The sequence below is a fragment of the Lissotriton vulgaris genome, chromosome 8 (assembly GCF_964263255.1).
Source record: "Lissotriton vulgaris chromosome 8, aLisVul1.2, whole genome shotgun sequence".
NCBI classification, from domain to species: Eukaryota; Metazoa; Chordata; class Amphibia; order Caudata; family Salamandridae; genus Lissotriton; species Lissotriton vulgaris.
The window spans coordinates 1,236,201,023-1,236,222,141 of NC_141696.1; the positions used below are offsets into that span (position 1 = coordinate 1,236,201,023).

General features: G+C 46.6%; 1 protein-coding gene across 2 annotated transcripts in view; it reads right to left on the reverse strand.

Annotated features, from left to right (window-relative positions):
• The window catches only part of B3GLCT (beta 3-glucosyltransferase), a 1,059,223-nt gene that overhangs the window by 640,308 nt on the left and 397,796 nt on the right, over window positions 1–21,119 (reverse strand). For both annotated transcript variants that reach the window (XM_086935136.1, XM_086935137.1), the window contains exon 6: window positions 18,925–19,036. In XM_086935136.1, the coding sequence (XP_086791262.1) occupies window positions 18,925–19,036 (112 nt within the window). The remainder of the gene's footprint in view (window positions 1–18,924; window positions 19,037–21,119) is intronic.

Consider the following 21,119-nt stretch of genomic DNA (forward strand, 5'->3'; position numbering starts at 1 on the left):
ACTTCCTTTATGTATCTATATACTTTCAATGTACTTATGGATCTAAAAAGGGGGTGGGGTCGCACACTACTCACACACCGGCGGAAGTTGCCCCTAAGGACTCTGGTCATTGTAGTAGAGTGTTCGCGATGCATCATCTTTCGATCTTGCTATCTTCGCTGTCTTCGCCATCCCTGGACACGTGTTTTGGGTTTTCAACCCTCGTCAGCAGGGATAGGCAGTGTTCTGGGGTCGCCGATGGCTGCCAATATCTGCCAGGTATAGTACCACTCCGGCGCGTAGGTGCGGGATCCCAGGCTCATCAGCCCGCTGCTCAAGGGAGCTTAAAGTTACAAAAAGGGGGTGGGGTCGCACACTACTCACACACCGGCGGAAGTTGCCCCTAAGGACTCTGGTCATTGTAGTAGAGTGTTCGCGATGCATCATCTTTCGATCTTGCTATCTTCGCTGTCTTCGCCATCCCTGGACACGTGTTTCGGGTTTTCAACCCTCGTCAGCAGGGATAGGCAGTGTTCTGGGGTCGTCGATGGCTGCCAATATCTGCCCATGATTGCTTGCATTCGGCGTGTTGAATTGTGGGATTTGCAGTCCAACCTCTGTAGTTTGTCCCTCTCATTCCTTGGTGACGGGTCTGTTTTCCCTCCAAGTTTCTCCTTTGCTATGTGCTAGGACCTGTGTGTTGGCACAGAGCACCCCGGCCACCTTTTTTGTGTTCACAAACCCTATTTCTCATCCTGTGCCTCTATCAATATATTTAATCTAAATATACTTACTTCCTTTATGTATCTATATACTTTCAATGTACTTATGGATCTATATAATTGTAACTTTCTTCTAATTTAGCATTTCCAATGCAGTAGCCTATTTCTCAGCCTATACTTCGCTCAATATTTCTTCTAGCTCAACCTTCTGACTCATCTCAAACTTATTTCTACTACTCCTTCCAATGCACTACCCTATCTCTCATCCTATACATCTATCAGTATATCATCTACATCCACTCTCTCATTTATCCCAAACCCCATACGACTACTATGATCGCCAAAATAACCCTTTCTAGACTCTCTCCTGCTCTACCCCTCCTTGCATCATCTGACACCCTTTTACTACACCGATCCCCTGAAACAAACCTTTCTAAACTCTCCCCTTTGACTCCTCCCCTCCAAAACTCCTTTTTACTCATTCAAAAGCCTCTTCCTACTGCTAAGACCTAAACAAAAAGTTTAAAAAAAATCCTTTACTCTTTTATTCCTCCACTATCCTTTTCAATCAAAATTAACAGACTAACATGTTCACTTCTCAAATTCCATATTCAACTATACTAATATACTGCCTAAATAACTGAATAACATATCTACTACTCAAATTACTTCATATTTATACTTTAATAATTTTCAACACTAATCCTTTATGGGTTCCGGAGTGGCGTGCTACTCGCCAGAAAAGTGCTTCAACACCCATCCGGGGTAACAAGTGCTTTATGAATGTAAATCTTTCTTCCCCTTTTATCCCTCCGCTATCCTTCTCACTCCAAGTAACAGACTAATATCCACCACTGAAATTACCTCATATTTCACCATATTAATTCACCACTAATCCTTTATAGGCTTCCTGAATGCGTCAACAAGTGAAAAATAAATGCAAACCTTTGTCCTCCTCTATCCTTCTGCTATCATTCCAAATCCAAATAACTGACTAACCTATCCACCACTTAAAAAATACTTGCATATTTCACTATACTAATTCAACACTATTCCTCTATAGGTCCCGGAGTAGCGTGCTACCCGCTGAAAAAGCGCTTTGACGCCTCGTCAGGGGTAGTGAGCGCTATATAAATGCAATTACAATACAATACAATACAATACAATGATTTTTTAATAGCCAAACTCCCCTTTAGGAGTTTGTTAATGCAAAACAACACACTTTGCTGAATGGGCAGATGCCGTATGCCTGCCTGTCTGTCTCAAAAGAATCAGTATATTTATAGGAGTCACCACACAGTGAAGGCAGATAGATCTCCCCCATAGAGATTTAGAATGTTTAAATCTGAAGCGAGGTCCACAGCCTTGGGAACAAAGGCCATAGCCTCCACTGACCTGGCAAGAGCACAGACTGTCCGCTAGGTTCTGAATGACCCTTTAAGTATCACTCCTTACATCATTGGATCTACCCTAATGGACAGTCCCATATTGAGGCACTTCAACTGTACATTGGGTCTTTTCTCTCTCCCCACCTTGGACTTTACCCAATTTTCCTTTAGTCATTTGTGAACATACAGAGAATCTGTTTTCTTTCTCTATGTTGACCACGCCCCTCCCATTAAAAAGGGTCTGAAAATCAGCAACGCCTCCTAATTGCTTCCCTGTTTTGAATCTGCATGCGGTTTGGCACATATAGCAAAGCACTAGTCTATTGATTGTATTGGAAGCATGGGCCTTCGCAGTTGCATTTCTCTAAAGGTGTACTGATTGTCAGCCATTCAAGGGTGGTTTGCCTTTGAAATGGGGCTTTTGGGAAGTGGCAGGAAAAGACCCACAGACTGATGGATCTCCCTTAGGGGAGATGGGTTTACGCTCCACTTCTGCATATGTGATTCATTGATTTTCCCTCTCTCTGGCTTTTGAGGATGGGTATGAGGGTCCATGCAAGGCTGGGTACAATTAGCCAACCAAATCAAATGTTTGAGGCACACAAATGCTTGGTGAGATTGCGCTGAGGTGCACAGTCTGAAATGGGGCCTCTTTCGTATTGAGTGCTTGGCTTAGGGAATGGTTTTTGACAGGCACCATTTGACAGTCATCGTATAGATGTATAATATCTCAAAACACATCTTCTGAAAAAAATAAACACATACTAGGAACAGTTTATGGAAGACGCTGCCATCTACTTTATTTTACTAGAAATTCCGTTTGCTATTATTAATTATTTTTGTTTTTTTGTGACCAATTTGGGTAATATTTCACAAATATTACCTTACTATGTATATGGCTGGAATATGGTTTTATCAAACTTCGCTGGGTCGTTCAGGGATCCTTGAAATAATAACAGGCAGACCAGGCAGACACACACACACCCCAAAAACACATTCTCTCTCCCAATCTGTCTCTTTATCTCTTTCTCTCCCTTGCCCCTCTCTTCTTCTCCTCCCTCCCATTCCCCCTTCATATATGATGCAGCAAAGAGATAAATCAGAAACTATTTACAAGACCGATTAGCAACTGTTAAGCGAATGTTTCACCCGAAGGGGTGTGTCCACTGCCAATCCTAAAACATGTTTTTCCTCCTTTAGTTAAAGCAGCACTCCATAGATGCCCAAACCTTTCCTTGCAAGCAGGAGTTGTGATACATTCATTTCGAGGTGTTATTTATGGCTCTCTTAGGAAGCCTCTATCCTTTTTTTCAGTTTCTGAAAGTCATAACTCCTTGCTATGACATTACAACTGTTAGTAACAAAACGGGTTATCAACTGTTGTAATGTCATAAACGCCGGCTTCCTGAGAGTCTGTCAGTGCACCTCTGCTTGTCTCTTTAAAAGCAGAAAGAACAAGTGCAGGAGATGGAAGGAAGGGAGGCAAGGAAGTGGGTTGTGGTAAAGGACAGCAGGTAAGAGATTTATTTTTCACATTTGCGCCAGGGAGTAGAGGGCATGTTATGAATAGCTCTCCCATTATCCTGTGCCCCTGCACAGTAGTTGAAAGCAGGGGCAGATACATTTGGGGACTAGAGATAACATAACATTATATTTGGGTAAAAAGTGAATTACAAGGATGTTTTTGACCTCAGGGTTCTGAGTAGCATCATAGACATCTCGAGCTTCACTCTCGCCTATATGACCTCGCGCAGAACACCTCGGTGAAAAACATCCTCGTTATTCACTGTCACCCATCTATAATTCTATATGTAAAAAAAATCCAAAGCCAAACTATAACCTCTTGACAACTTTAGGCCTATGTTAAATCAGATTTCTAAGGCAAAGTAGCACGAACGGGTGGTAGGGATGCAGTCTTTTATTGACACAAGGAACAGGTTAGTGCTGCCAGGTTTTATTCAGGTCGCAAAGCACAATGTATACGGTAGTAACAATCTGAGATGATCTGTTCGGGGATGTTGTGAAGAATGCTGCGGGCGGGACGGACTTTTCTTGACATGACAGTGGCCTATAACCACATCCTGCTCTCCTGCCTCGAATAGATAGGTATGCAGAGCAGAGTTAAGATCAAATCTTTCATCTCCGTTTTTTTCCCTCCAAACTATTTAACCATTTTTGACAGTGTCACTCTCCGTTACAATGAGAATAAAACATTTACCGGCAAATAGTTCCAACAAAATTCTTATAACATGTTTGCTCGATTTGGATGAATATTAGCTACAGTTTGTCTGCCTCTCTTTCTATACAGTCAGTTATAAAGTTTTTGTGATGAACTTTTGCATATTTTGCATTTATTAAGTCACTCGCTTTTTCTGTTGTTAGGGATTCAGAGGTGGGGCCAGGTCTGCACGTGTTCAAATCATTACCCAGAGGCTCTCAAATGTGTCCTTTCAGTCATGGACATTTGGCGTTTAACTCTTCCATGGCATAGATCGACCACATTTTGTCCACCACATATTTGTCAGGATGCTTGGGGAAGTTGATCATTTCCAGCAGTAAAAGATTGTGACTTTAGATGCCTAAAACATACGTAAGGAGTTTATCTAATGTAATCGTGAGTGGGCATTCAGAATTTTCTTCAGGTTCACCTAGTAGCAAAGTCAGGGGGTTTAATTGTAAAGTAATGGATGTTACCATTTGGATTTGTTGTAGTACCTCTTTCCAAAATGTTTATGCACCATTGCTAGACCACCGTATGTGTGCCATAATGCCCTTTACCCCACATCCTCGCCACCATGTGTAAGGGCGACCAAACATTTTGTGGATTCTAGCAGGGGCTAGGGGCCATCTCATCAAAGGTTTTTAACTGTTTCCTTTGCGTTGACTACGTATTGATGCTGAAGCTGCTCTAGTCCAAGCGTTTAAGCATAAGTCATCGCTAATTTGGACGTAGATTGTAAGTTACGTACTAACTTGTATAACACTGAGTTGTCTTTTATTAGGGATTCGTTGATAGCTAGATCTTTAGTTGCTGCCATGCCCAGTCCAGTAAATACTTTAATTACATCTGTATAAATTGATTTGCTGTAATTGCCATGTTTATGAACAGGAGGTAAGGTTTCTTGGGAGCAAATTGTCAAATAATTCTCTTACTCTTGCCTGTGTGTTCTAATCATTTTGTAACCCGCGTCTAGATATCCTGGAGCAATATCAGGGTTGTGTAGTGTTGGTGACCTTGGTGACAGGGAATATGTCACTTCCCCTCTTCTCACAAGTGTGTCCTAGCGTTTTAGTGTAGTTTGAGTTGCAAATACTACGTTTGCTTCTTTCTCCATTCTAGGAGAAAAGCCAAGGTGAGGTATACAAGGGTCTTGCTTGAATATTCCCTTTCTATTCTTCAAGTGTTTGTAATAATAAGGGAATGTTAGGATTATAAAGCTTTTGAAATGTTGTTGGAAATTTAGCTGCTCGATTTTCAAAGAAGCCTGCAGTGAGGGTGGAGCTGCATGTCTGCATGGTATCAATTAGAACTGGTGAGTTTTAGGGCATTCCTTGTCCTAATAACTTTCATAGAAGGGCTATGATACTGGGCACATTTTATTTTATCTTTTGACTGTCTATGCTTTATAAAACTCAACTGCGAAGTGTAAGAAATTGAGTTCTCGATTGAATATGTTGAGAACCCTACTCAAACAAAAACCACAATCCCCGTCAGAGTGAACCACAAAAAGTCACTAAATTAACGTGTGCTTAACCCTCTGGCAGCTTGGCACAAAACCAGTTAAGCTTAACTTAGAGGCCACAAAACCAGTTAAACTTAACTTAGAGGCAATGTGTAAAGTAATTATGCAGCACTTAAGCAGTAAAAAGTGAAAACACAGCACAAGAAAGGTCCCACAACAATTTAGAAAATTAGAGTAAAATTCAATAATTTTTTTTGACACCAAAAAGATAAAATCCATATGTTTAGAACTGGAGTTATGAATTTGTAAAGTGAAAACTAACCCCCTAAAGATCACAGTGCCAACCACAGACATCTATCACACGAGACCGGGGCAAAGTTGAAAGATATGGTCGACCACGATGGACCATGGTACGGATATACATGGTGCATTGGGCCCTGTCTCAATATACCTTTGGTTTCAGAAGAAATTGTGAAGAAAAAATAGCTAAGAGGGTACAGTTCAGTGAGGTAAGACAACCGCCAGCATCCAAGGAGGAGGCAGCATCGTCGGGGTTTTGCTGGATAAAGTTGCAGTGAAGATTTCTATGTTCAGACTTAATCTCTTTTTGCAAGTCAAAAATCTCCAGTGGAATGAAGCTACAGGATGTAGCCAAAAAGGGCTCCACAAGGCCAGATACCCTTTCTGCAAAAAGCTGCTGAACAGGATTTGCTGCTGCAGAGAAGAATGTGGTGGGAGCTACTGCAAAGTTAGGGCAACTGGCGATGCACATTGAGCTGATCGACGAGTAGGTAGGTCCTTGTCTCCTCTAGGATCTCACAGCAGTTTTTGGCTGAAAATGTGCTGTTCTAAGATTGGATTTAGGTTGTTTGGGCACTTTTATCACCACTGTCAAGGGTCCAGAACTGGGTGGGGACCACTTGGAGGACAGGACTCGCTTCAGCCAAGGTCCAGTTGCAGGGTCAAGTTGTTGGAGCTTTTTGTGTCCCTGTATCTCAGAAAATGAGGCCAGCAAACTAGCCATTGTAGTCCCGCTGCTAGTCCTGAGTTCAAGCAGCAAGGTGGTCCTCCAGCCGCAGGGCAATCCTTTGAGAGTTCAGGGTAGGCTTCCAACAGCAGGACAGTCCCCCGAAGTACAAAACAGGCCTCAAGCAGCAAGGCAGGCCTTCTGAGATTCCTCAGCAGGTCCAGGAGTGAACTGAAGACTGGGTCTGAGGGTCATATTTTTATATCTAGTGCCAGCTATGAAGTGAAGGAAACTTCTGGAGTCCCCCCCTGTCCCCTTCACCTCAGATGGTTCTGGAATTTACATCATCCCTGTCCTGGTCCCAGGATATCAGGGGTAGCAAAAGGCTAGTGGAAAGCCCCTTGGGAGTGTGCTGAGGCAGCTTCTTTGGAATGTAGGTGGGGCTGTGCACAACTCGGCTTCCCCCACCCTTGCAGGATGGCCTATCCTCCCCTTTTTTTCTATTAGCATGGCAGTTGGCCTTTGTGTATTCCTACCAGACAATGACACAGTCACGTGACCCAGAACACAAGTTCCAGGCATCAAATGGGTAGGAAAAGGAAATGTCAACTTTATAAAAGTGCCATTTTCAGAATTGTGACTTAAAATCCAACTTTACCATTAAAAATGATTTTAAATTTGAGTTCTTTAGACAGCAAAAGTGTCATTCCCACCTGTTCCTAAAACAAAGTTATCACTTGTTAAACGTAACAAGGTAACGCAAAGTTATCCTATGGCAGAGGTACACCTCACAGTAGTGGAAAACAAATTGAGGGTTTTTTCCCTACCAGGACATGTCAACTTTAAAGTACATGCCCAACCTCTTAGATACACAAGACCCTGCCCTATAAGCTACTAAGGGCCTACTTCAGAGGTGACTAATATGTATTAGGAAGGGAGGTTTAGGTCTGGCAAAACTTTTTCTTGCCAAGTCAAATTTGTAGTTTAAAACTGCACACAGACTGAAATTGTAGGCCTGAGACATGTTTTAGTTTCAAATGTGTTTTATTATTTATTTCAACAAAAGCAATGATAGACATCGTGACACAATATAAAGGCATCAGGCATATACAGCTGGCGGGACAGACGAGCATGTCTTCCCTCAGGACGAGATGACAATTGAGGTTTAAATGCCCAAAGGGAATATGGATGTCAGAAAAGCGGTTAGTGACCGCTGCAAGAAGATGCAATAAGGAAATCAACAACCAAAACCACCCCCCAAACACAAACCAGTCCCCCCCCCCCCCACCCCATCCAGTGTGCCAAGTACCGGCATGAAGTTTATCCGTAGACCAATGTTGACCGGTGTAAAAGACCAGGTGTTCAATGAGGGTCACGTGGAATATCAGTGAGGCGTAGAACTCGAAGATACCGAGGGCAAGTAAATGTAAATGTAAATGTATTTATATAGCGCAAATCGCCCACATCGCAGGCATCTATGCGCTTGCTTAGGGAACCCGTCCTGGTATTCCCCTGTGAGATACCCCGGCAGGGTATCCACAAGGTGAAAGCCAGGCATCCCGCCGCGAGGGGCCGTTGTGGAGATTAAGCAAGCTATTGTCCAGAGTCGCAGAGTGTGAACCCGTGAGTCGAGTAGGCACCGGAGTGAGAATTATCGAGTCCGTGGAATTATTGAGCCCAACCCCCGTCGGGGCAGGGAATTGAACCCTGGTCCAGGGCCGATCTCAGCTTCCGGGTCTGCCGCCTCTAACCCCTGAGCCACACTTCTCCTGAGTGACTTCATTGAATTCTTTGGATAGAAGAGACAGCAGCTGAAGCCATGTTTTACGGAAAGTGGTGGTAGAGTTTGTGATTGTGGCTTGTATGCGTTCCATTCCAAGGGTGAACCAGAGTTTATGTAGCCAGCCCGTGTGGGTGGGCTTGGTGGTGGAGCCCCACAAGGATAAGATGTGCTGTGTGGCCGCTTGCATAGCTATCCCCATCTGACGACCCTTCATCAATTTTAGTGGGAAGGTGAGTGCGTTGGGCAGGCCGAGAATAGTTTAGGCCGGGAACCTTGAGATATCTGTATCAAAGGTGGAGTTGCCTCCCAGTAACTCAGGATTTCTGGGCATTCCCAGAGAAGATGGGTCAGTGTGCCCTGTGCCCCGCAACCCCTCCAGCACAGCGCGTTACGCACTGGATTTCCTTTGTGTAAGCGGACCGGGGTGAGGTGCCAATATATTGCTAGTTTCACCGCAGCCTCTCTGGCTGCTGTATTACGTGTTGTGTGTGAGGCCCTGTAATACACATCCCTCCACTCTTTAGGAGTCAGCATCCTCCCTAGCTCAGCCTCCCAGCGCCTCTGACCCGGTGTCTTATCTGGACTAGGTGGTGGTGTGAGCATCTTGTAAATTTCTGAGATGAGATGTTTGTCTGTGTCCTTAGTGATAAGCCACTTCTCGAAAGTTGTCATTGGGCGCCCTACCAGTGTAACAGTGGGAGGGGTGTTGAGCCAGTGTCGAAGCTGAAAGTATTGGAAGATGTGGGGGTCGTCTATTCCGAATCCTTGTTTAATATCGGAAAGGGGGAGAAAATCCTATGTGTCAAAAAGATCTCCGGCGCAGCGACACTCGGTACCGCGCCATTGTGAGAATGCACGTGGATCATTGCCCGGAGGAAATTCCGGGTTGTCTAATAAGGGAGTGAATGGGGACGGGAAGGTCGTCAGTTCCCTCTTGAGGGCAACACTATCCCAGACCTTCAAAGTCGTGCGGGTAATAGGGGATTTTAATAGGTAACGTGGCCGGTGTTGTTGGTAAGGAATGGGATCCTCCAAAGTGGGGTTTGAGCCATGGCCCTATCCTGAAAGATCCACTAGTTGAACGCCTGTTACCTCACAGGCGTATCACCCTAGGCACAAGCTTGATGTGCTGGATACCAGCTCTAATAAATGATAATGTTCATTCGGTGGTTCGATTGATCAAAGTTCTTTAATTCTTAAATCCACATGTTCATTCACATTTCATTCTTATTTGATCATATTAGGCGTAAATGTAAATGTAAATCATTCCTCATTCCAATGCATTTTGGTGCATTCGGCACCTTCATCAGGGAACGCCTGAAAATTAAACGCGCTCGCTGACCTTTCCAGATGAAGTTGTGGAGATCAGCCTGTAGGTCCTTTAAGGTGCCTGCAGGAGGCATGACCGGGAGGGTCTGAAAAAGCGTGCGAGATCTGTCCAGATCTGTGTTATCAAGGATTTGTAATTAGTAAGGACCGTGGAGTCCGTCGAGGAGGTAAGGGTGATTTCCAGGTATGGGATATTTGTGGAGAGTTGAAGACCACTTCCCCCAGCAATGGCGGGGTCATTGGACTGCGCGTTCTTTCCCAGCGGTAAAATCAGGGATTTCCCTCTGTTAACGCGGAATCCCAAAACGGAACCAAATTTGTCAAGTTCCTCCATAAAGGCGGGTATAGAGCGGGCAGGGTGGTCGAGGGCTGCTATGACGTCATCAGCGTAGATGCTGATCGTGTGGGGCTCATGGCCAAACGTGATGCCGTGAATGTCGGGGTTATCCCGGACCTTCTGTGCCAGAGGTTCTATGTATAGGGCAAACAGAAGGGGTAAAGGGGGCACCCCTGTCTGGTGCCGCGCTGGATCTCAAATGGGTCAGAGCGCAAGCCGACTAGTCGTACCCTGGCTTGGGGATGGCAATAACAACTAGCAATCCAAGCTTGAAATCTGTCCCCTAACCCGAAGCGCTGCAGGACCCGCTGTAAGTAAGGCCATTCCACGCGGTCAAACGCTTTTTCAGCGTCAATACTAAGTAGCGCGGAGTTCGAGGATTGGAAGTGGGCCTTGTCAATTAGGTGCAGTAACCTTTTGGTGTTGTCACTACATTGTCGGTTGGACACAAAGCCAGATTGGTCTGGTTCCAAAATCCCCGGCAAGCAGGGGCCACGACGCGCAGCGAGAATGCCAGTGAAGAGCTTCAGGTCGAGGTTCAGTAATGAAATCGAGCGGAAGGCAGAGCAGTGCGTGGGTTTCTTACCCGGTTTGGGCAATACTACCACTTCAGCAGCCAACATATCCGGGGGAATGGAGCCCGGGCCCTCAAAGGAATTAAAGAGGCGGGTAAGCACCGGAGCCACCTGTGAACTAAAGGTTTTGTAAAATCCTGCCGAGAAGCCATCTGGCCCTGGGGATTTAAGCAGGCGTAGCCGGGATATGGCCGCCAACACCTCGTCCTGGCGAATGGGGGTTTCCAAGGCATCTCTGTTTGCCTGGGAGAATTCGGTGACCGCCGTTGAGTCCAGGTACGTCCCGATATTCTCAGGGGACATCACCTCAGCCCCGTACAGCGGGGCATAGTAAGATCGGAACGCCTCGCGACCTGGGTGTCCTCCGTGAGAACCGCACCAGTATCGTCTATGAGGCCAGTGATCTTGGAGCGCTGGGTCTTGGTCTTCAAGGCGCTAGCCAGCAAGCGACCGATTTTGTTACCACCAACATAATAGGTATGTCGAAGGCGGAGGGCGGCGAATTCGGCCCTGTCCGTATCCAGGCTAGCTAGTTGGGCTCAGGCCGCTTTTAACTGTCTCCACACTCGGGGAGCGCAGGTGCGACTATGAACTCTTTCCAGTTCTGAGACCTGTGCGGTGAGATCATCTTGTTTAGCTTTGCGGTCTTTAGCCTCAGCGGCAGCTATAGCAATAAGTTTGCCCCGGACGACAGATTTAAGAGCCCCCCACAGAGCTGTCACAGGTATCCCGGGCGTGTCGTTGATGGCTAGATAGTCATTAATGCAGTCGCTGATCTTTTTGGTAACCTCTGGTCGCTGCAGTAGGGTTTCGCGCAAGCGACACGAGCCTCGAGGGGGAGGGGGCGCCCGGATCTTGATCGACATCTCCACCGCGTCATGATCTGAAATGGCTGCAGGTATTATATTAATCTCATCTAGAGTTGCGAGTAATTCCGAAGAACCCAAGAAGTAATCGAGCCTGGCATACGTATGATGTACGTGTGAGTAAAATGTGAATTGTGATGCTTGTGGGTGAGCGGCTCTCCAGAAGTCCATCATACTCCTCTCCTTTAGCCATTCAAGCCTCGTTGTCGAAATCGCACCTGTATCCCCATATCTGCGTCCCGACCTATCTGTGTGGGTTTCCATGACTATGTTAAGATCCCCGCCCTGGAGTCAAAAATTGAAGCAGAGGATTGAAGTGACTCAGAGATTGCGCTCTTTAGAAATGTCTCCTGACCCGTGTTCGGGGCGTAGATAGAACCAATCGTGAGGTGTGTGTTGCCAATCCGGAATGTGTATGCCAGGAGGCGGCCCTTTATGTCCCCAATTTTGTCCCCTACCTTTCCTTTAAAGTGTTTCGATATCAGAATTGCCACTCCTGCCTTCTTAGTGGGGAGAGAGGAAAACAACTGTTGTGGGAAGGCACTGGATCGCATTCTATGCCAGTCCTTGGGCAGGAGATGAGTCTCCTGTAATAAGCAGACATCAGCACCTGAGTGTTCAAGATAAGAGATAACTGCCCTTCTTTTGATGGGATTGTTCAGCCCCTTCGCATTGAGACTTAACACTTTCAGCTTGGTGTCAGCCATGAGAAGGTGAGTGTGTGGTATAGCGCGAGATTGGAGACATTACTAATCTGTCAATGAGGAAACCCGTTTGGCACACTGGATCCCACCCTCGTCCCTCCCGTACCCCCAAAACCCCTCCCTCCCATGCTCCCCAAACCCCCCCAAAACAAGTCACGTCTCAAACATCCTTGCCCAGAACCCACTCCCCACCCCAACTGTGTTCCCCTTCCCCTCCCCCCTGTCCCCCTTCCTCCCACCCTGTCCCCCTTCCTCCCACCCCCTTCCCAACAACTGAAACCCCAACTTCATCATAGTCCTGGGCCTATCCAGACAAAGTTCAGGCCCACAGAGTCTTCTCGTGGAGGAGTGTGTGGCAGTGGAACCCCCGTTGGCTCACCCCATTTCCCCCTGACCTGCAAATCCTGGAGCGGATAGATCCCCTTACACAGCAACAGCCCATAACAGTCCTTCATGACATTACATGGGCCCCTTAAAGCTCATTCCGACGCTGCTGTGTCCTTGGATACTTCTTGGATGGCTGCAGCTTTCTCCTGCGCCACCAGTTGGGGGTCCGGCCTCAGGGATCTCTTGGGTTTATTCCGGCGCTTGACTCGTTACCATCCATCGACTGAGGTACGGGGGATGACCCTGGTGAGGTAGCCGGTCCGGTCATCGCCCCCCGAGGACTCTTCGAGGTCTATTCCCAGGAGTGTGCACGTGTCCTGCAAGGATCGGAGCTGATGTACAGATCTATTCCATTTAAAGATTATGCGAAAGGGATGGCCCCATGAATATGGAACACCCTTTACTCGCAGGAACGATGTAACTGGTTTGAAGGATTTCCTCTTCTGGAGGGTGATGGTTGAGAGGTCCTGGTATAACGATATGGAGTGGCCTTGGAAGGTGAGGGGCTGTTTCTTACGGGCTTCCTGAAGAATACGCTCTTTCAACGGAAAGTCCGGGAGGAATGCCAGGATGTCCGGGGGTGGAGCAGAAGTGCGGCGCGCCAGACCCACCCTGTGCGCTCTGTCAATGCGTATGACCAGGCCCTCAATGTCCCCCAGGATGTCTCTGAATAGGCCCTGTAAGAAGAGGGCAATGTCTGACCCTTCCATTTTGAGTGGCACGCCTCGGACCCTTATGTTGTTTCTTCGAGACCGGTTTTCCAGGTCTTCTGCGTGGGCCTGATGGCCCTACTTTGATTAACGTTTATATGGCCCCACTGGAGGAAGTAGTCATCCCCTTTGTGATTAAAACAGTCACCTATGCGGACGACACCCAACTAGTCATCTCGCTAACCCAACAAGAAGGATGTTTGGATAATCTCTCCGCCTGCCTTGTTGAGATATTCTCTTGATTGTCCAGTTCGCGGCTTAAACTCAATGGAGCGAAAACAGAGATTATGCTCCTCGGTCATCATCTTACATCTTTCCCTAAAGCCGCCTGGCCTTCTTGCCTAGGTGAGCTGCCCACACCAAAAGAAAAAATTAAAAGCCTACGGGTGTGGCTTGAGCCCGATCTGACTTTTAAGACTCATGCACAGAAAGTTGCAGGGACCTGCTTCGGACTGCTCCGTTCAGTGCGGAAAGTTCTCCCTCTCCTGCCTCCCCAGTCCAGGACACTTCTGATTCAGGGGTTAATACTATCGAGGCTTGATTATAGTCCGGGCAGTGGGTGAGATCACGTTAGGTTCCACTCGGGGAGTCATCGGAGCACTGTGTTCTCCGATGTGAAGAAAGCCCCCACCACTGTGGCCCATGATGCGAGAAACATCGCCATTTCATATCCTCATAACCTGGAATTCCCAGGCTTAAACCGGTACTGAGAATCGTGAGTTTGGAAATACTAAACGTGTACACTGAGGTTAGGGTGCACCTTAGAGTGTGCACACCGCCCAGTGTGTTTCCTTTTGGTCCTGATGAAAGCTCGGCCAAGTTGGCCCTCAGAGCAGAAACATGTCGACCTTGTGATATAGATGATACGACCCAAATTTAAGGTCTACATCATCCATCTCACCTCTTTTAACCAGATGCTCACGCCGATCTTTATTAAAGTCTGGTTTGGATCAGCGTTTGCACCTTTTACCTTTTTCACCATTTCACTTTACTCACTGTTTTTATATAAACCAGCTCCACTGCAGATGCAGGTGTCGTAGCACACTGGTTAGGTCTTTTACCTGCCCGGTGAAAAACCCAATGATGAAGCATGTCACCCAATAGTTGGGTGCGTGAGGGTAATATAAAAAACAATTGTGTTTTTTCACATTTCACTTCACTTGTAAATATTTTCTTTTTCTAGTCACTCCTTTGTTGTTGTTTATATCTTATTTGGGGTATAGGAGTGTCCTTTGAGCCCTAACTCTCTTGTTGTTGTTATATTGATTATAGTAACGCCCTGTTTCTGGTAGCCCCGGAAGCCACCCTTAACATTCTCCAACGGGTGCAGAATGCAGCAGCCAGGATGCTTACAGGCACGTCGAGAAGATCTTCGGCCAGATCGGCCCTGAGAGCACTCCATTGGCTGCCAATACGCGAAAGAGTCATCTTTAAAGCGTTATGCGTCACCCATAGGGCTCTGCTGGGCAAAGGACCTCCGATTCTCAGGAGCCTGATATGCCCTTATAAACCATCCCGGGCTCTCCGGTCGGACTGTGGTAATCTTGCAAGGGTCCCCAGAGTTAGGAAGGCACGCACAGGGGGTCGCCGTTTTTCCTTAAATGCAGCAAAAAATTGGAATTCTCTCCCCAACTGGATCCGTGCAGAACCTTGTCATCTTAAGTTTCGAAAGGCACTCAAAACTATTATTTTTCCCAAGGACCCCTAATTATTGGTTTCATCCTCAGTTTGCTTTTTGTTCTATTTTCTGTTAGCGCTGGGACGCTTTCGGGCAGCCATGCGCTTTATAAATCTAATTTCATTTCATTCATTTCATTTCATTTCATTTCATTCATCTGCTGGTCTTTGAGACGCACCACCTCCTGCTACAGTTGCGCTATTTTTTTGCCTTTGGAGAGATCGGCCTCCTCCACCGCCGCTACCCGCTCCCCCAGTCCGTCCACATCCCTGTGCAGTTCTCTAAACTCTCCCGCCATATCCTGTTTCAACGTCTGGAAATCGTCTCTCAATGTGTTAAAGAGCGTTTCCAAGAAGGATTTGGTGATGGGGGTATCCGCGTTGGCCGATTCCGGGACTGTCCTTGGCGTCCCCGTGTGTGCAGGGCTTTTGTCTCCCTTGGGGGCGCCTTTTCCCAGCACCTCCGTGATCGTTCGACCGGTCCTGCGGTGGCCCGTGGCCATGATGTGTGGAGATACCGGCCGCAGGGAGCTGCTGGCTGCTATACCAGAAGTGAGAGCAGAGTCAGTGTGAAGGTGTGTAGCAGCAGCCAAATAGTGTAGTCGTCTAATGGCGTCCCCACAACTGGATGTGCAGCCGGTACCTGTCTGACTGTGATGTCGGCCCTCACGTGTAAGTGTGAGTGGGAAATCCGTTACGCTCGCGGATTTTGCAGATTTTTGGGAAATCCGCAATCCGCGAATTTTGCGGATTTCCCGCAAAATCCGCAAAAAAAAATCTGCGAACGTAACGGGTTCAAAAGTTGAACCCCCACTAATGCAACTATTTTACAATGGCGCCAGCAAGCTGCCAGCGCCGTTGTAAAATAGTTACAAAGTTAGCTTGCACAGGAACCACTAGATAAAACGAAGCAGGTGCTGCTTTATTTTATCTAAGTGCTTCCTGTGTAAGCTAACTTTGTAACTATTTTACAACGGCGCTGGCAGCTTGCATGCGCCATTGTAAAATAGTTACAGCTCACACAGGACTCAAGGGACCCCTGCGCCCTTCGGGACGATTGCATAGTCGAACTAGTTGATGCTCAAATTCAGTGACTCATTCATTAGCCCAAAAACAATCGTGAGCGTCGTCGAGGCTGGACAGGTGTGCCTTCTTCTCAAATCTACTGTGGAAAATCAGCTGTGATGCTGGATAGGCTTTGCATCCTTGACTTTCACGAGCGCAATACCCGTGCTGTTCCTGTGACCAGGAGCTTCTTTCTCTTCATCTGCTGAACTGATCTTTCTCTGACCTTTTATTCACACAAGACGAGGCACATACCCTACTGGGCACATTGTGTTCGCACGGGTTTCTGCAAGTTCGCACGCGTTTTGTACAATTTCGCAATTTGCGAAATTGTACAAAACCCTCGCGAACTTGCAGAAACCCGTGCGAACATAAAAAAAAAATCTGCAAATTCGCGGGAATTCGCGGATTTTGCGGATTGCGAGTTCGCAAATCCGCAAAATTCGCGAAGGCGAGATTCGCAAAATTCGCCCATACCTACTCACGTGTCCCCCATGGTCCGGCGCCGCAAGTATGGTCGATCCCTGGTTCTCTGCCACCGGGCCCAGGCCTTGGATCTCAGCCCACCTTCGCAGCGCTGCTCCCCACTGCTATTCCTCGGCAGTACCCACCGTCGTCACCGTCTTTCAGTGCACTTCGCCTTCAGCCCGATGACCGGCAGTAGCACTAGGCCCAGAAGCCGGGGACTCAGGTCCGCCCGCGAGGCAGCAAGGTACCACCCCTTCTCCGGGTCAGCGCGCACTCACCGGGGTTGCGGTATGGGCCGTTGTGCCGCTTCTCCCCGCCGGCAGATCCGCTCCTTCTCCCGGACAGCTGGGGTAGTGACAGTGCGGGGAGGAAGACACCGCCTCAGCCGAAGCCCCCGGATCAGGCCTCCAAGCCGGGGGCTCGCGTGATGCGGCAGTCCGGCAGCGTCGGCCTCGGTCCGCCGCCACTCCCACAGTGGCGGGCTGTGTCGGGGTGACCTCCGCAGCCCCACGCCGCTCCTCGGTTCGTCTCTCACCGGGGCTCAGGCTCTCCAGCAGGCAGGGGTTGCCGATCTTTACGCCGGTGTCCACGCGCTTCCTCCCACAAGATGGCGGGTCCGGCCTCCGCCGGGAAGGAGAGCGCGTTTAGGGGCGCTATGGGACAGTGGCAGCCGCCGACAGCAGCTGAATCCGGCCCGGGAGGACTCGGGCCACCAGAGCTAACTTTTAGGGGGCTGCTGTGAGGGTTACATGCGGATGAAGGTCAGAATGGGGGATTTGAGCCGGGTGCCTAACTCGGCAACGTCCGTCCTAGTCGCCATCTTGGCCACGCCCCCCTGAGACATGTTTTAAAAGGATACATAAGTAGGTAGCGCAATAAGTGCTGGTGGCGCACTAGTAGCATTTAAATTACAGGCCCTGGGTACATGTTGTAACACTTTACTAGAGACTTACAAGTAAATTAAATGTGCCAATTTGATGTAGGCCAAGTTTACCATGTTTACGGAGTGAGCACAAGCACTTTAGCACTGGTCAGCAGTTCTAAATTATAAATTGTACATAGTCCTAACACCAACAAAAACAAATTCTAGCTAACAGGAGGGGAGTAGGCAAAACGTTTGGGGGAAGACCACCCTAAGGCTGACTGGTCTAACACATCTCATCCATCAGCAGCCCCACTACTTTCTCCCACTAGAAGAGCACCCACTCCATACTGTAATCAATCCTTCAGTGTCCTTTCCTCCATATTATTTAGAGGGTACCACTGCTTGTCAAATTGGTTTGCTCTATATAATCCAAATATATGCACGCATCTCTGAATAATACTAAAAAAATGTTATTATTATTTTTCTTATAAAGATATGTAATCTATATACAGACAGTATTCCATATCTTGCATGGTAGGGACAAGAGAAATTTGGTTCCATAGCAACACCGTAGAATTAAACTCTAATAGCTATGTGACAGCCCAACTATCTGGAGGGCGTTCGCCCACTCACACAATCATAAATACCCAAACACTAATGAGGGCAGGCTCATGGAAGGTCAGGGGTTCCAAGTCTCCTGTAGCTGTTAATCAGTGCGGATGTAAGTTCCATATCACCACAAGGGTCTATGGCACAGGCCCACGACCCATATACATTCATCTCTCTATCAGTCACAATAACAGGAACTACACCACTTCCATTAGCTCTTGACCTACCAATCTACCCTGGTCTGACACTACTGTGTCCCAAACTTCTAGCGTCTCTGATCTTCCCTAATAGGCAAATAAGTCATAAGTTCTATTTTTTATTTACTACATCTGGCAAATTGACTTCCAATTACATTGCAGAAGCCCACAGTTTGTGTCGCTGAACTCACTTGTAATTGGGCTAACACTAACTCTTTTAACAGCAGATGTGTTCCTAAAATACTACGAATATTCACGTAGAAAGAAATTGTAATTTTCTAACATTTTCTAACAAACTGTAATTTCAGTGGCGGGAGACAGTAAAACTATGACCATTCTTCAGTGTGCATTTTCTAAGTACACTTTTCTCTGGTCTCAAATAAGTGAGTGGCTAGACAGAATCTGTTTGTCTCCATTTACATTTGGACCCAGCAATAAGACTAGACATAGTTATTTTCTGACGTGATCAACACCTCTGCCCTACTGGTGAAATATAAACTGTGCTGGGACATCGCCAGTTTGACTGTGTTTTTCCTAATACAGCAGGTACCAAAATAACTATTTATGCTTAAATCCCACCTGAGACCACTAATGAAGGCGGTCTTTTTCATACCTTGGACTTGTTAAATCTTTCAAGAGTATGCAGTAGTTTCGCAAGATTTATTTTTGTATCTTCTTCACAGAAGAAAATCCATGATGAGTTTTTTCCGTAGGATGTTGAGAATCTTGAAAAAAGAAATAAATAGTTACTTAGCAACTATGTGCAACTTTCTAATAAGGGTTTCCCACACTATTCCTCACAGTGAATTGTTTGTGTGTTACAAGCCCATTATAAAAGGAATACATGAAAAAAGACAGTGGCTTACCTGAAGTCTCCTACTCACTGTAAAGGGGGGAGGGATGGTAATGGATACCGGTGTCAGCAGATGACTCCAGGCACAGCCCATCATTAAGGGCAGAAGGTTCCCACTCCATCCCTTTTTCAAACATGATAGACATTTATCATGTTGAGGTCAGGCAGCCAGGTGCTTTAAATGCGCTAATGTGCAGATGCCTGGAAGCCAGAGCTAAGCTTTGTGGTGTGAAGATTTTACAGACCTAAGGGTATGACCTCATCAGCCTGGCAAAACCTTGTAAAAGCTTCACCTCCTCATGAGGAGGGTGTGCTTCACCGAAAGACTCAGACCTGGATTCTTCAGTTTTAAGCCCTGAAGTGCCAAGGGCTGACTGTCTATCAGTGACGGCTCTCAGAAACGCCATCACACTCTGATGAGTAAGGGAAGGCCCTCCTCTCATTGGTTGATCCATGACTAAGTCAGCAAATGAGAGGAGTCTGCCAGATTATTTGTCTGCCCATTCCTTTCCTGAAGCCTCAAGCAACCACCGAGGACTTTCTACTTCTCAATCTGATGTCACCGCCATGACCCGGTAAGTGTTGAATGTTGGGTGTATGTGTGCCTGTATGTAAATGTAAATGTAAATGTAAATTTACATTTACATTTACACGTGTGCCTGTATGAATATATGTTTATTTGTGCATGCATGCTTAGAATGGGTGTGTGTGCTTGTGAATGGTGGCTGTATGTGCGTGCGCTTGTGAATGGATGTGTGTTAGTGAGTGTACATATAGCTGGTTGGGTGTGAGTATATGTGTGCTTACAAGTGGATGGGTGGAAGTAAGTGTGCATGTGTGCCCACCCCACTGATCAGCCACATTATGGGCTCCCATTGGGAGACTCACTGCCCATTCACAGTATACTACAAGTTGATTGAAAAGAAGGTAATTTATCAAAACATCTGTATCCGGTACTTTAACTTGTGATCATACAATATGTATAAAGGGCCCTCTTTAGTACTATGGACCCGAGTAAAAACTACTGCAAGCAAATGTCCTGGAAAGAAAAAACAAGTTACTTACCTGTACACTGTGGTTCTCAAGTATTGAACTTTCATAGATTTACATGCTTGAAACTTCCCCATCATAATCGTAATCATAAACACTCTGTACCATGTAAGTACAGTCAAAAACAGAGAAAGCAAATGACATTGTAAACAAATTCACGTTGTTTTAATACACCCAAATTTCAACCAATCAGAGGCAAGACCCTGAACCACTCTTGCAGAACCACCAGACCTGAGATTTCGAGCACCAGTGTGATAAAATTAATATAAATCCATGAGGTATATAAGTGGTGAGCCTAAACGGGGAAGTTGGTGTGTTGCATGTGAATCTATGAAAGATATCAATACCGGAGAACCAGAGTGTACAGGTAAATAATTTGTTCTTTTATAGATTCACATGCTTCAATCAGAGTAGCCAGCAGTAAGTCAAGGAGAAAAGGAGGAGGGTTAGGCAAAACTAGTTTTGCGTTCTGTGAATATAGAATTTCAAGCCACGTTTGACATCTAGAGAATGGAGAGCTATCTCTGTGATAGAAGAAGGGTTCTTAAAGTATGTTGACAAAACTATAGGTTCATTCAAGAGGAAAGAAGTTAGAACCCTATGGGATAAATTTAGGATTGATTCTCAACAATACCTTATCTTCTCTGAATTGTAGAAAAGTTTCAGTGATCATAAAGGCTGAATTTCGCTAACCCTTCTGGCTGATGGGAGGGCTAATACAAGGCCCCTGAGACATGTTCCGCCCCTGCAAAATGGACTGCCGGAAGTTTGTGGTTGGTGCAGTATGGGGAGCGGAGGAGGTATCTGCCCTGCAATTTTTGGTGACATTGACCTGCTTAATTTTTATCTACCCCCGTTGCTGTACCAGACCTGCCTACAGCACTCTGGGACTTGTGGTATTGATG